We start from the raw sequence: 13,976 nt of genomic DNA on the forward strand, positions 1-13,976 counted from the left end.
AATTAATATATAATTATATGTACAGTACCTAATTTATATATAATTTATATAATACTGTCCAGACGATAGAAATCTTTCCGTAGCGTGGCGCTACGGACGGCGGGAAAGTAGTTCGGCTGCCCGATGACGTTTAACGTAATTATAGGGGGTTTTTTACTGTTTTTTACGGATATCGTCACAATTTTTTCGCAGTTTTATAGGAATCGTAATTATTGGGACCGTAATTATAGGGGGGGTCGACTGTACATTAATTTTATTTATTGATTAAAAAATCATAATAGAAAAATCAGAGAACAAAGGCTTAAGATAAATCAGAATGTATTTAATTGCAGAATAATAAAACACATTTTATTATTTAAATTATTTACAAATCAAAACAAAAAGGAGAAATTTTTTTCTTTCTCCACTCTATACTATTATGATGTGCTTTGAACTCATTCTAACCAGAGAAAAAAATATATATATTTGAAGCCATCATTTGTAAATGTGAATAATTATTGTATGTAATTCTTTAATAATAATTGAATTGAATTATTATAATCCAGTTTCCTTTCTTCAATAACATTCCTTTAAAGTTTTTTGTCTGAAATTTTTTTTGATTATAAATAAATTTTATTATGAATATTAGGATTATATGTGACTTAATATAAAAAATTAAATATCAAATATTCAAATTTATATATATATACAAAGATTGTTAATAGAGGCAAGATTAAAATGGATGATTTGTTTCTAATTTAACTTTTGATTATTACATATTTATTTATAATTCTGTTTTAATTAAATTGTAATTTACAATTATATCATATACATTATAAACATGTTTATATTTGATTTAAAAAAAAGTTGCTGGGACAAATAAGTTTAAACTTAGAAAAGTTATAAAAAGTCTGCTATGAGATGGTTCTGAGGACATTAGAGAGTCTGCTATGAGACTAAATTTTTGATGTGCATGAAAGGGACAATTTCAGGACACTTTTTATATATTGTCCCTTTTGAGATTTTTTAAAATCAATTTTCTAAGTTTAAATATTTGTTTATTACTGTTTCTGAGGAAAGATTATGTTGCATTTAGTTAAAATACATTATGTAATCATGTCTTAAATTGGTTATAGTAGTTGTGAGATGTTTTAATCTCTTATACTGCCAGCAAGATGGTCAAGGCAATTAAGGTGTCAGTCTACTGTTTTGGGAGACTCAAGCAAATCTGGGCAGATATTGAAAAGCCCTAGAAATTTTTTAGGGTGGTGTGTCATGGTTGTTTTAGGCTTTGACCCTCACTATCTGGCTATCCCATTGTGGGCCTGGAGAAATTCACAAAGACATTGAAAAATATGAGCTCACTTATTATTCATAGGGTGGAATACTAAGTGAGGGTGTTTACTCTTAAAAAAAATTCTTATACTTTAATACAAAAGTATAAATTAATTATAAATTATTAATGATATTATTGTTAATTCTTAATTTATTAATGAGCACTTATAAAATTTTAAATTATTATTATTAATATTATTATAGATTTTACAAGAAGAACAATTCAAGTGCATAGAAAAGATCAAAACTACAGGATATACATATATGGCTGCATCTGGTCTCACAGCAACACCTGCTGATATAGCAAGTCACATTCATGTTGTAAATATGGCTGAATTTGCACTTAGAATGAAAGAACAACTAGAATATGTGAATAAACATTCCTTTAACAATTTTAAAATTCGAGTTGGTATGTAAATTTTCTCTCTCTAGTTACATTTAAAGCAATAAATTCCAATTGAACAAAAGTTGCATGGATGAATTTTCCATATAAAACAAGTTTTACAATCTAAAATTTGATTCGAATTCTTAAGATGGAATTAAAACATTTATGTTGCATGTAATTTGATCAAAAAATAGGATGAAATCTCAAAACAAGTAGAGACAACTACAAAGATTACAAATAGATATTAATATAAGTTCTACTAATAGTCTGTTTTATGTTTTATTTCTGTTCATAAAATGAACAGACAGCACAATGTTTGTGCACACAACACGTGATGGAAAGTCTTCATTACCAATTTATATCAAATTTCAAACAGATTTACTGTAAATTGAGGTACCTAGATTCATAGATATGTGATTGTGATATTTTGACTTATGACTAACAATGCCATCTGTTGAATGCTACTTTGAAATATATAATAAACGACAAAACTTAAGAAAATAAAAAGTATCACAGCTTTCTTTCATAAGCAGAAGCTATTCTATAATTACTCTTTGAAATGAATATACTGGATGTCTACTTTTTTCCAGTATTGGTTAGGTTAGATTATGGAATACAGCAGACCCAAATATACTGGATATTATGTTGCTGCCATGACATGCACCCATTCCATTGTTATCTGTAACTGGTATGATATGCAGAGAATGCTGCAACATGTTAAATTTATAATATGATGAACTATGACTGTCAGTACATTTTATGGACTGACAAAACACTGTTTTTTGGAATGTGGTGTATAAGTGTCAGAATGTTCACTACTGGGCAGAGCATGCTCCATGATGCATGTGACATATAAAGCATGAAGTGTTTTTTTACCCTAAAAGTCTGTTGTGGATCTTGGGTTGAGCAGTTTTTTCGTACTATATTGAGAACAGTCTAAATAGTGACCAATACTTGAACATCCTAAACATGTCAGTGGATGAATGGCTTGATGAATTGTCATTGGCACAACTATAGCTGGTTTGGTATTAGCAAGGTGGCATACCACTTCATTCCCAGACAGATGTGCATCAGTGTCTTGTAGAGCAGTTTGGAAACTACTGGTTAGGACAACAGTCCTGTTCCATGGCTAAACATTTTCCAGATTTGACCCCTTTGGATTTTTTTATGGAGTCACCTAAAATCATTACTATATGATGATATTACATACCCTGCAACAGTGATGTTGCAGGGTATGTAATATGATGTAATATCATCATATAGTATGGTGATGTAATATCATCATATAGTAATATTATCATATGGTGAACTAGAGAGATTCATATGAGAGGCCTGTGAAATAATGGCACCAGAATTAAGTGCAATCTATATACCATACTTGACAATCTACATCTTTGCATTGCCATTGAAGATGATCATTTTGACATAAATGTTCTCTAACAAAATAAAACTCACTTTTTTGTATCAGTTTCTGCAATGTTGTCTTTATCTTTTACCATTGGAGATTATATTTATGCTATGTTAAATTGCCTTAAATTTATTCTCTTCAGTTATTTTAGTGTTGGAACAAGCATACATCACATCTATCTAGTATGCACTCATGCATTGCTGGATAGATGGTTTAAATGAATACCCTGCATAAAAACATATCACATTTGAGCACTATATGAATTACATGGATTTTCAACTTATATAAAAGGAATTAACTATATAATTGAGAATTCACTGCATTTTATATTAACAAAATGAAAAGAAATAAAAGAGAAAAAAATTGAGCTTTAAATAGAATCCTTAAGCACAATTTGTTTGATATTGGAAATGGAAATAATCTGAATGAATTTTGTAAGTTGGTGTAAGTAAAGAATGAGTTATTTTACAATGCAAGCATAATTTTTAAGTTTAAGGCAGTAGAAATATGTTCCAGTATTACAATAAATAATTCTGAAAGAGACTATAATAAAATAGCTTGCTTGCAATTCTGTGTAAGGGGTGATCAATAAATAACCAACCAACAACAATAAAATGTAATGAGTGTATTTTATTTTATACATAATCAGTGTATCTGTTTTGACATTTATCCCATTATCCCAAGAGGATTGTGATTCATGTTTAAAAAATGTTGTGGGACAGCTGCAGTGTGAAGTATGGATAGTACCCATTGTCAGATTGAAATTGTCTACGTTTCAGCCTTCATAGTGAAAGCTATGCAACTTTGGCTAGGCTTAATTGTGTGTTGTTCATACGTGTTTGTCATACACCAATGAATTTCTATAGGTCCATTCCCTTCTGAGATTAGGAACCAATATGGTTTCAGCAGATTGCTCTACTTTATACACTTTCATTCTGTTGTAGAATTACAGGCCATGTTGCTAATTGACTTTGCTGCTGTTTATTTATTCCTCTTTAATTCTGCCATGCTGCATTGCTATATAAATTATCTTTAAAGTGTTGTGTTCATTGACTGGTCATTTATTGATCATCCCTTATGTAAAATTTTTGTGCTACCTTATGGTAATTTTTTCAGTTGAAAAAACTTAATTCTGTATGGAATATAAAAATAATTATATTATTTAATTAATAATTCATAAAAATTAACATTACACAAATAAGAAAAAAGTCATTAAATTCTACAATGATATTTTCCTTTCTATCCAGAGGATGGTATATATTAAATCNTAAAATGTTTGGATTATTTAAATTTTAATAATGTTTATTAATTTATCAAAAGGAAACATTTTTTTACCATAATGATTGTATTTGTTAACTGGAAAAATTTAATTGTATTTAATTATTTTTGTTGATGATATTTATTATTAGATTTATTAAAACTAATAAATGCATATAGTTTTTGTTGCATAATAGTTAATGATTTTAGTTGTGAAATGTGTGTTAGAAATTCACAAAACAATTTTATTTATAGGTTTAAATGTGGGACCAGTTGTTGCAGGTGTCATTGGAGCCAAGAAACCTCAATATGATATCTGGGGAAATGCAGTAAATGTTGCAAGTCGAATGGACAGTACTGGAGAATCAGGCAAAATACAAGTAATTTTCCAAAAACAATCAGAAAAACTATTAATTATATCTAAATACAGTTTTTTAATTATTAAATGTTCAAAACAGTTTGCAGATTTAATTACTTGTTAATTTATTATATAATAAATGTTTGAAATCTAATTTAAAAAATATTTATATATTTATAGGTAACACATGATATTTATACAATACTCCAAGCTCGTGGATATCCTTTAGAACGTAGAGGATATATTAAAGTAAAAGGGAAAGGAGAAATGCTCACCTATTTCTTACTTGGTCGCAACGATGATAATACAAGAATGTGATGGTCTCAGTACTCAGTATTTTAAACAGGGTACTTTTGTCATTACATATCGTAAATATTTAACACAGTTTTTATTTCAGTTATTTTTATAACGATGAAATTTTTGCCTGTTTTAGAAACTTTATGTATTCCTTGTTGCATTGAATAAGGTGACAATCATGCATGACGTATTATAGATTTTATTTCAATGCTCGTTGCATTTTCCATTAAAGTTATGATCACTGATGGGACTGTAGTTAAAACTGTTAATAATATATTCTGGAACTATTCATATAATAGATTAATTATGTGTATATATATACAAGAGTTTTTATTTTATTTCCTATTTTTTTTTTATAAAATGACATTTTGAAAATGAACTTTTGATTCTGTTTAAAATACTCAGAAATGCCATTTTATTTTATACCAAATTGTAATTTAAATAATTGTTGTTTTTGTTTATGGTCAAGTCTAATAATGATTCTATGAATGCATTCTCAAAGAAAAGAACTTTTTGAGTTATATATTGATAGATAAACATTAGCAATGTTAAAAATACTCTTAAGTAAAATACATAAAGCATTTAACCGTAGTACAAAGAATTCAATATATTCCATTTAATTACTATTTTTGTTAAGTCATTTTATTTATAATAGTAACTATAAGGAATAATATACATTTTGATATCTTTTTGTTTATTTAATGTTGTTGTTTTTTTTTACCTTTTGATGTCTTTACTTTTTAGTTTATTATAAACTAAATTAATTTTGTCTGAATGATATTTATTTAATTTGCTATTTTTCAGTGGCATCAATAAGAAAGCAGTTTAAATCTGATTTATAGATTTCAAGTAATAACTAAAGTGAAAAAATTTATTTTTCCCTTACTGAGAATTATTAAAATAATTTTCTTAAATACAAAATTGCTGAAATATTGACTTATAATACAGTTTAATATTAAATTTATTAATTAGTTTTTGTTTGATAAATCACTTAAAATACAAAATACTCAGATTATAGTTTATAAATAGGGCTGCTGCTGCTTATTGACATTAAAATTTTATGTCTGTTGGTGTATAATCAGTTAATTTTATTTTTGTTGTTTCCTGAACAAATTTAACAACCAAAATCATGAACAATTTGTGAAATAATTTGATAAATTGTGTTCTTAACATTATACAAAACTCATTCTTTCTTCTATTTTTTCCAGAACTAAATACAATTTATATAATAATTTTTATTGTTATTTTTATTTGGGGAACTGTTAGTTATTAAAAATAATTATTAATTTTCTTACATTGTTAATTTAAAAAAAAATAATTAATAATAATAGTAATAAATACTATATTAAAAAAAGAATATAGATTGTTGATGTTAAAGCCATATTTTCTGATAAAATAATTATTTTTAAAAAAGTAAAAAATATCTAGATAAATTGTTGCCAATTTTGTTCATATTGAAATATATTTTGTATGTAAATAAAATGTAGAGTTCAGATAATTACAGACGTAACTTATTTTCACTGGTGTCTGTAGTTACAACAAAATATATCATAAGCAATTGATTTCTTTGTAATGATAAGCACAAGAAGAGTGTACATGTGATAGTCAAGTCATAATTTGAAATGCATTTTGAGAAAATGTATCCTCCTATTAATGTGCTGTATATATTTATACAAAAATGTTTAAAAAAATATAGAAAAAAAATGCCTTTTGTCATGATGACATCAGATCGATCGTAAATGTGACTGTATGGCTGACTATTGTGATAATATGTATTTATATAAATATATATATATGATATAGTAGAGAAGATAAAATATTAATATTTTTAACTTATATGAGGACACAATGAACTAGGCATTTATTTTATGTGCTGCTCACTTAAATGTGTTTGTATTGTGCTAAATATGCAATGTAATTATTTGATTTTTAAAGATCGTTTAAAAGGAAAAATGCATCAGCAGATTTTTCTTTAATTTAGAAATATATATATAAAAAGATTTTAGTTATTTTAATAGATTTTTATAAATGAAAATCATTAGCGTGTCATAGGATTTTAAAGTCTTTCTTAATGTATTGGCCATTGCTCTAATAATGCAGAAACAATTAATTTTCTGCAAAGTTTTATAATGATTATTACATATTTCTACTTTCTTATTCAATTCATTTTTTTATATATTCATATTTTTGCTTTTGATTCAATATAGACTTACAAATTTAGAATAGTTTTCATTAGAATAAACTTCCAAATTGTTTCAGCGAATTAGCAATGAACAAATTACGTTGAAAAAACTACAGTTGGTAAATATTAAACTACCTTTCGATTGTAGTTATGATGATATATTCTTAGATTTTCAAATAAAGTTAAGAGAAATTAATATAATGGAGAGGTAACCCCTTAATTTAGCTTTCCAAACAACTTCAGAATCATAATTTGATGTCTCTTACATGTCCAAGATGTGTATATGATTCCTATTGAGATATGTATATAAATAACACTGGTGTGAGTTTAATCTGTAGAACTTTGAATTTTTATAGATTTCCATAATTAATAATACAATTCATTGTTTTAGTAATAATTACTTCTTGTAATAAATAACAATTTTGTAATTTATTCACATTTTTCACTAACAAAATAACATTCTTGTCAGAGGTAAATTATATTTATATTTAAAATAAAAAATATTAACTGAATAGAAAGTATAAGTTTAGATTAATCAAAAAATCTTACTGGAACTAAATCAAATAAATAATATAAGTAAACAACGCCTTTTTTTTTAACAGTCTAGCAAACGGTCGAAAACGTTATTAGAGAATTAAATGTTTTTGCTGGACTGTTAAAAAAGGCGTTGTTTACTTATATTATTTATAAGTTTAGATTGTAAACTGAGCTTGAAAATTTGAATTTTTATCTTAGTTTTTAAAATACATTAGGAATAATATAATATACTAAATTGATACAGAGAGTTGAAATAGATTTGAAAAGATTTGCAAATTAAGATTACATTTGTTTTGGCTTTAACAGTTTCTAAAATGCACTTATTAAATACAGTATATCCAAAAAGTTACTGTGTAGTGAAAAAGGTTTAAGGAAAGTTTTGATAAAAGTGATGCAGTTTCTCCTATAAAAATTGCTGGAAGTATTCCCCAGAAGCCTGAAGATATGTCTGCACATAATGCTGCATATTATTGAACACATTTTGAGGTTGGCAGGAGTGATCTGTTCGATGTGTTAGGTAATTGCTGTCTTCAGTTCCTCCAGTGTATGTGAATTTTTTTGTATGCTCATCCCTTCAGTGCCCTCAGAGATAAAAATCTGGAGAAGTGAGGTCTCAAGATGTAGCAGACCAGATTCTATGAGAGATATGAATTTCTCACTACACAGTAATTTTTTAGATACACTATATAAAGAACTTTAACTAACATTATTATCTATAATCAGAAATATTTAACTATTAATAAAAAAATAATTATATATTACTAAATTTTTAAAGTTTTTAAGAAATTATATGTTAGTTTAGTAATTACTTGTATATACAAACTTAAAGAATATTGTAAGAAAATTAAATATCTGAAATTAATTCCATAATCTTTGTATAACTAATATCAAAAATATTTTTAAATGATGAAACTTGAGAAAAATTTAAACATTAAAAGTTTGCTTGCTATCTGATGATCATCTTACTCCAATCTTGATTAAATATTGTGCAAAAGTATAAGTTTAGATTGTAAACTGAGCTTGAAAATTTGAATTTTAATCTTAGTTTTTAAAATACACATTATACAAGATATGGAACTGTAGAAATTAATTTCTAAATACTATGGAGCACTTATGTTTAATGAATATGCTCAACATATTTACCTTCACTCTCCAGATGTCTTTAGAAATGAAGTACATTTTTCGAATAGATAGGAATTAACATCTTGACAGATGATCCTGTATACTCCGTTGAATGCAAGGAAATACAATACATCATCAGCAAAGGTGCCTGGAGATTGAAGGAAAACTTGCTAAGCATATTCTTTGAAAGTACATACTGTATGTAGTTTGAAAATATATTTATTCTACAATTCCATACTTTTTGGACACTGTATACATAAAAATCATAGATTGAAGTGCTAATATAATGTTTTAAATAGCAAACAATAAACAGTTTATTTGCAATATTTAAAATATAATCCAGTTAATTAATAATGATTTTCCTCTTCAACAATTAAAATCCATATTTCGTATAAAATACTAGAAAATTAAATAAGCAATACAGTTTAATCATATAAAAATATCATGTATAAATGATACTTTTTCTTATATAAAATAATACATATGAATTTATTATATCATTAATATATTAATGATATATTATACCAAAGATTATTTCAAAATCATTAATGCCTTTATATAAATGAAAATTTGGTATTTTTAGTTAATGTCTGTCTTGTTTTAATACATTCATTGTGAGATTTTAATTGTTAATGATGATTTTTATGATAAATTTAATTCTGAATTGACAAATAATTATTCTGGATGGAGAAAGTAAATATTGCAGTTGATATTGGAGGCCAATCATAATATAAAATTATATAAGACAATCAGATTATAGTATGTAAAAATCTGCTATTTGATTCGTGTATTCTTTCAGTTTGTATTTGCAAAGATTATCTGTAATTAGTAAATATTATTTAGTTTGTATATAAAGGAAATTTCAATTTATGATTATTCTAAACACTTAAACAGATATTTTATATTAAAATAATTGTGAAAAATTAAATATTATTTATTGAATTTTTTACATTATAAAAAATTAAACAATTTTATGGATAGATAATCAGAAATTTTTATATTATCTACCATTGTAAAAGTATATACAGTATATAAGAATTAGCTATATCTTGAAATGCATATGAAGCCTTTCTCCTTTCATAAAGTTTTATAAACCAACTTTAAAAATATAACAAATTTTCTTTAAATTATAGAAATGTTGTTAATAATTGTATTGAGAGAGAGAAATTAGAACACAGTAAAAGATTAATTTAATGTAATCTGATAATCACATAATATGTAGTCTATTTTTTTTCATTTGTCAAATTAGAAAAGCAGCAGTGAAACATGTTCAAGTTTAAGTAGTTTCATTGATATTAATATCAATATCTTTGGGAATATAGCATGTGTGGTAGGAAGTCACCTAGCACCAAGGCCTAATAGGTCTGTCATGCAGGGATTTACCCAGACATCCATGGGTCAGTTGCAGCCACTTTAACTGGGTATGCAAAATGCATAATCCTGAGGGGGCAGCCACCTCTTCTTAGGTTAAAGTCTCGGAGATTGGCAGCACTTGTAGAAAATCTAGGCAGTTTTATATTGGATTCAATCTTGATCTTGGGCCCCCCAGAGTGGCATGCCAAAGATAAGCTGCCAGAAGCAGCCAATCAACTTTGAGAACATAACTATTAAATAATAATGTTTTAAATTGAAACAATTAGCTAGAATTTTACAAAAGTTCTATATGTAAGAGGATACTTTTAACTAGCACACGGGCTTGCATCTTCTGACAATTTAACATATTTTATATGTTAAAAAGTTACAAAATGCAAGTTTGTGTTGCTTTTTAACAGCTATATTCTTGAAGATAACAAGATTAAAATTTTGAAAATGCTCAAATTTAAACTTGTTTGACTTTCTTTCGTAATTTAATACCTGGAAAACTATTAATATAACTGTAATTGAAAATAACCATATCTGTTTGAAAATAACTTCATATCAACATGCATATCTTCTTTGGAGAAAGTTTAAACATCCAAAAAAAAATAGAGAGAAAGGAAGGTAGTTATTTTTATAGAGTATATGAAAATATATTTTCAAGACAATGAATATCATGGAAGGGAATATTCGGGGAAAACAAAAAGTCTGTTATAATTTTTTGATTTAAAACTTTAATCATAAATAACTAATAAACTACATGCTGGTAGTTAGCAAATGTTAAAATGTCATACATAAGTACAATTGTTTTGACAGGTGGTAATGCAAATACCTCTGCAATTAAAATGTATATTTGAGATTTCTTTTTTGTTTTTGCAAACAAAAGTATTCTCATTATTGTAATAATTGTTGCACAGTAATAAAATTAATATCTTTTTATATCTTAAACTTTTGCATTTTCATCCAGTCCACAAAATAATTCTAATCATGTCTGTCTGGTATATTCTATTATCTTTGCTCCATTTGAAGAACATTATCGATAAAATCAATTCCTGCCAAAATGATCAGTGGAAAAACCGAATCTGTCTTTGTCCATAGATAGCAAACTGTATAAGGTACACCTCTGGTATAGATATTTTTTTGCACTCTACCTAATGTGCCAAATTTGTATATGTTTAAGATGTGTAGCTACCAATATTTGTTAATACTTAATTGATTAGTTCAATTTACTGTAAAGGTTCATTTTGAACAAAGACAAACTAAAATTATTCCATTCACATAAATTTCTTTTGAAGGTATTTTTATTATTTTTAACACTTTCTACTCTGTGGACACTAAGAGTTCTTTTTTTACCAAGCCCAGGTGGTGAGGGTGGTGGCTCAACCTAGCCAGACAGACCACTCCTTGAAAAATTTCCGAGGTCTATCAATTTGTCCAGATTTGATTGGCTTCCTGGAGCAGTAGGCTTCTACCTTAACTGCTCAACCATCCGGCCATCTTCCTTTGTGGTAATAGTGATCAAGAAATTACTCAGCATAGTTGTAGTGGAATTACTTTTAATTTCATTCTATATAAACTGTTTCCTTATTTATATTCTTGATACATTCTTATGGACTATAAAGGTTCTTGATTGTGTTTGATTCATTCTGGTAATTTGGTATGAAGATAGTTTAATACATTTTTATGTTGTACACTACTACAAATTACTAATCAGATCAAAAGAACAAAGTTTAAATCTTTTTAATTACTCCAATCAGCAACTTATAGAAATTAATATTTACTGGCTTCAATTAGGCATTTAATAGATTCATTTTGTGGACTTTATACTAAATTGTCAGCATTCATAATTAAAGTTTTAAATCAAAAAAATTGTGTGAATTTTTTTATTTTATTCGTCACTAACTGAATTATATTTGTTCTCCCTGTAACTTGTATATTTACATACCATTTTTTTCTTACCTAATAACCTTCTTTCCCCTCAAACATATTAAGAGGCATCATATAACAAATAAAAGGATTGATCTCTTGATAAAAGTCAGCATTTAATTAAATTATTAGTAATTTTATCTTTTATTGAAGTATAAACAGAATTATTATAAGAAATATTAAATTTCCTGATCTTTATTTCTCTTATCCATTGTGAGAATAATATATAATGAATTTAAATTAATGAATAACTAAATTTAAAACAATTATTAAAAATATTTACAAATTTAAAAATATATATATTATAAATACAAAGGCAATTGTCATCTGGTCTGTGCCATAAGGTTGTATATCACTTTTTGTCTAACTGATGAGAGAGTGTAGTTATAGAAACAAAGAGATTTTTCAATGAAAATCTCCTTGTTTCTATAACTTCTATTATGGTTTTATGTAGTATCAGACTTCTGGCTTTCCTGTAAAATTTTTCAAAGTTGACATACAACCTCCTGGCATGCACTCTACAATATACTCTTGCAGCAATGTAGGATGATATTACATTTAGATTTTACATCCAGTTTAATGCACCAATTGACTCTGTGACGTTAGTAGGTAAATTTTATAGAAGTCTAGTATGGAATTTGGTTTGCTATTGTTCCAGATTGGAGTTCTTGGTACATGCCAGATATATGAATTTATCCAGTTTATCCTACTTCAAATTTAAATATAAGACTTCCTACAGAGTACAAGACTATGTAAAAATCACTTTATTTTGATAATTTAAATATAAAAAATGTCCTTTTCACATTTATCTTTCACTAAAATTAATAAAATTTAACTTAAAATTTTTAAAATATTAAACTCTAATCTCAACATTATCACAATATAAAATATAAAAATTTCTTAATTCTTTTCATATTAATCAACCTTTACAAGTTAAATTATATGCCGTTGCCTTAACTTGTACCTCTTTCGATTATTAAAAATAAATATTATAAAAAATTAATGAACAGTTAATGAAGCACAAAATGGTGGTGGTGATATTTATCTACAAAATATGTGTATATATATATATATATATAAAAAATAGATTGAATTTAATTAATTTTTTACTTTTACAATAATATATTTTTAATTAAAAATGTTTTAAAATATCCTAGCAAAGAATAAAAGAATGAATTTTTTTGTTTATTCAATTATTTTAGCAAATTTAACAAAATTTAGAGTAAAAGGTAATTAATTTTTAAAGACTTTCATTACATGTATTGTACATATGTACAGTAAATTTTTGTTAATTTGATTTTCCAGGGTTCAGGAAAAAATTCCGAATTATTAAGTGTAATAAAGTGTAATATGACATTTATTATTTTAATTTTATTTAAGTAAGAAAAAAACACATCATTGACATTCCAAAAAGATTTCATTACAGATCAAAAAGAGGAAGATGTACAATAAAATGTGGCTGGGAAGGTCAACTTGTCATTTGGTTAAACCAAATTCTCTCATATTTATTTAATTAACATCATTAATGCACTTAATTTTTTATTCAAATTAATTACAAATCACACAAATACTGTTTATGTGATTTGTAAATAATTCGCTTCTGAATCACGATTAACAAAAATGCATTTTGGTAAGCTGATATCTGGGCCACCCCGCATGTGGAAAGGAGTGCAATCTACTAAATTCAAATTAACGAAAGTTTACTGTATAAACTTTTTTTTTTTGTATAAATATACAAAAAAAAAAAAAAATTTCTTTATTCAGCGAATAAAATCGCACTTTTCCATTATCCGAATTATCTTTTTTTAAAAAATTTTTAAAACGAAAAATAATA

The 13,976-nt window shown here is 26.1% G+C and overlaps 1 protein-coding gene across 1 annotated transcript in view; it reads left to right on the plus strand.

The window, feature by feature from the left end:
• Positions 1–5,985, plus strand: part of LOC111624574 (adenylate cyclase type 6-like) — a 37,515-nt gene extending 31,530 nt beyond the window's left edge. The window contains exons 6-8 of the mRNA XM_023367465.1: positions 1,519–1,723; positions 4,620–4,744; positions 4,903–5,985. Of these exons, the coding sequence (XP_023223233.1) occupies positions 1,519–1,723; positions 4,620–4,744; positions 4,903–5,040 (468 nt within the window). The 3' untranslated portion in view covers positions 5,041–5,985. The remainder of the gene's footprint in view (positions 1–1,518; positions 1,724–4,619; positions 4,745–4,902) is intronic.
• Positions 5,986–13,976: the final 7,991 nt, after the last annotated feature.

This window comes from Centruroides sculpturatus, unplaced genomic scaffold (assembly GCF_000671375.1).
Source record: "Centruroides sculpturatus isolate CEXI.00-Female unplaced genomic scaffold, Cexi_2.0 scaffold15, whole genome shotgun sequence".
Classification (NCBI taxonomy): domain Eukaryota; kingdom Metazoa; phylum Arthropoda; class Arachnida; order Scorpiones; family Buthidae; genus Centruroides; species Centruroides sculpturatus.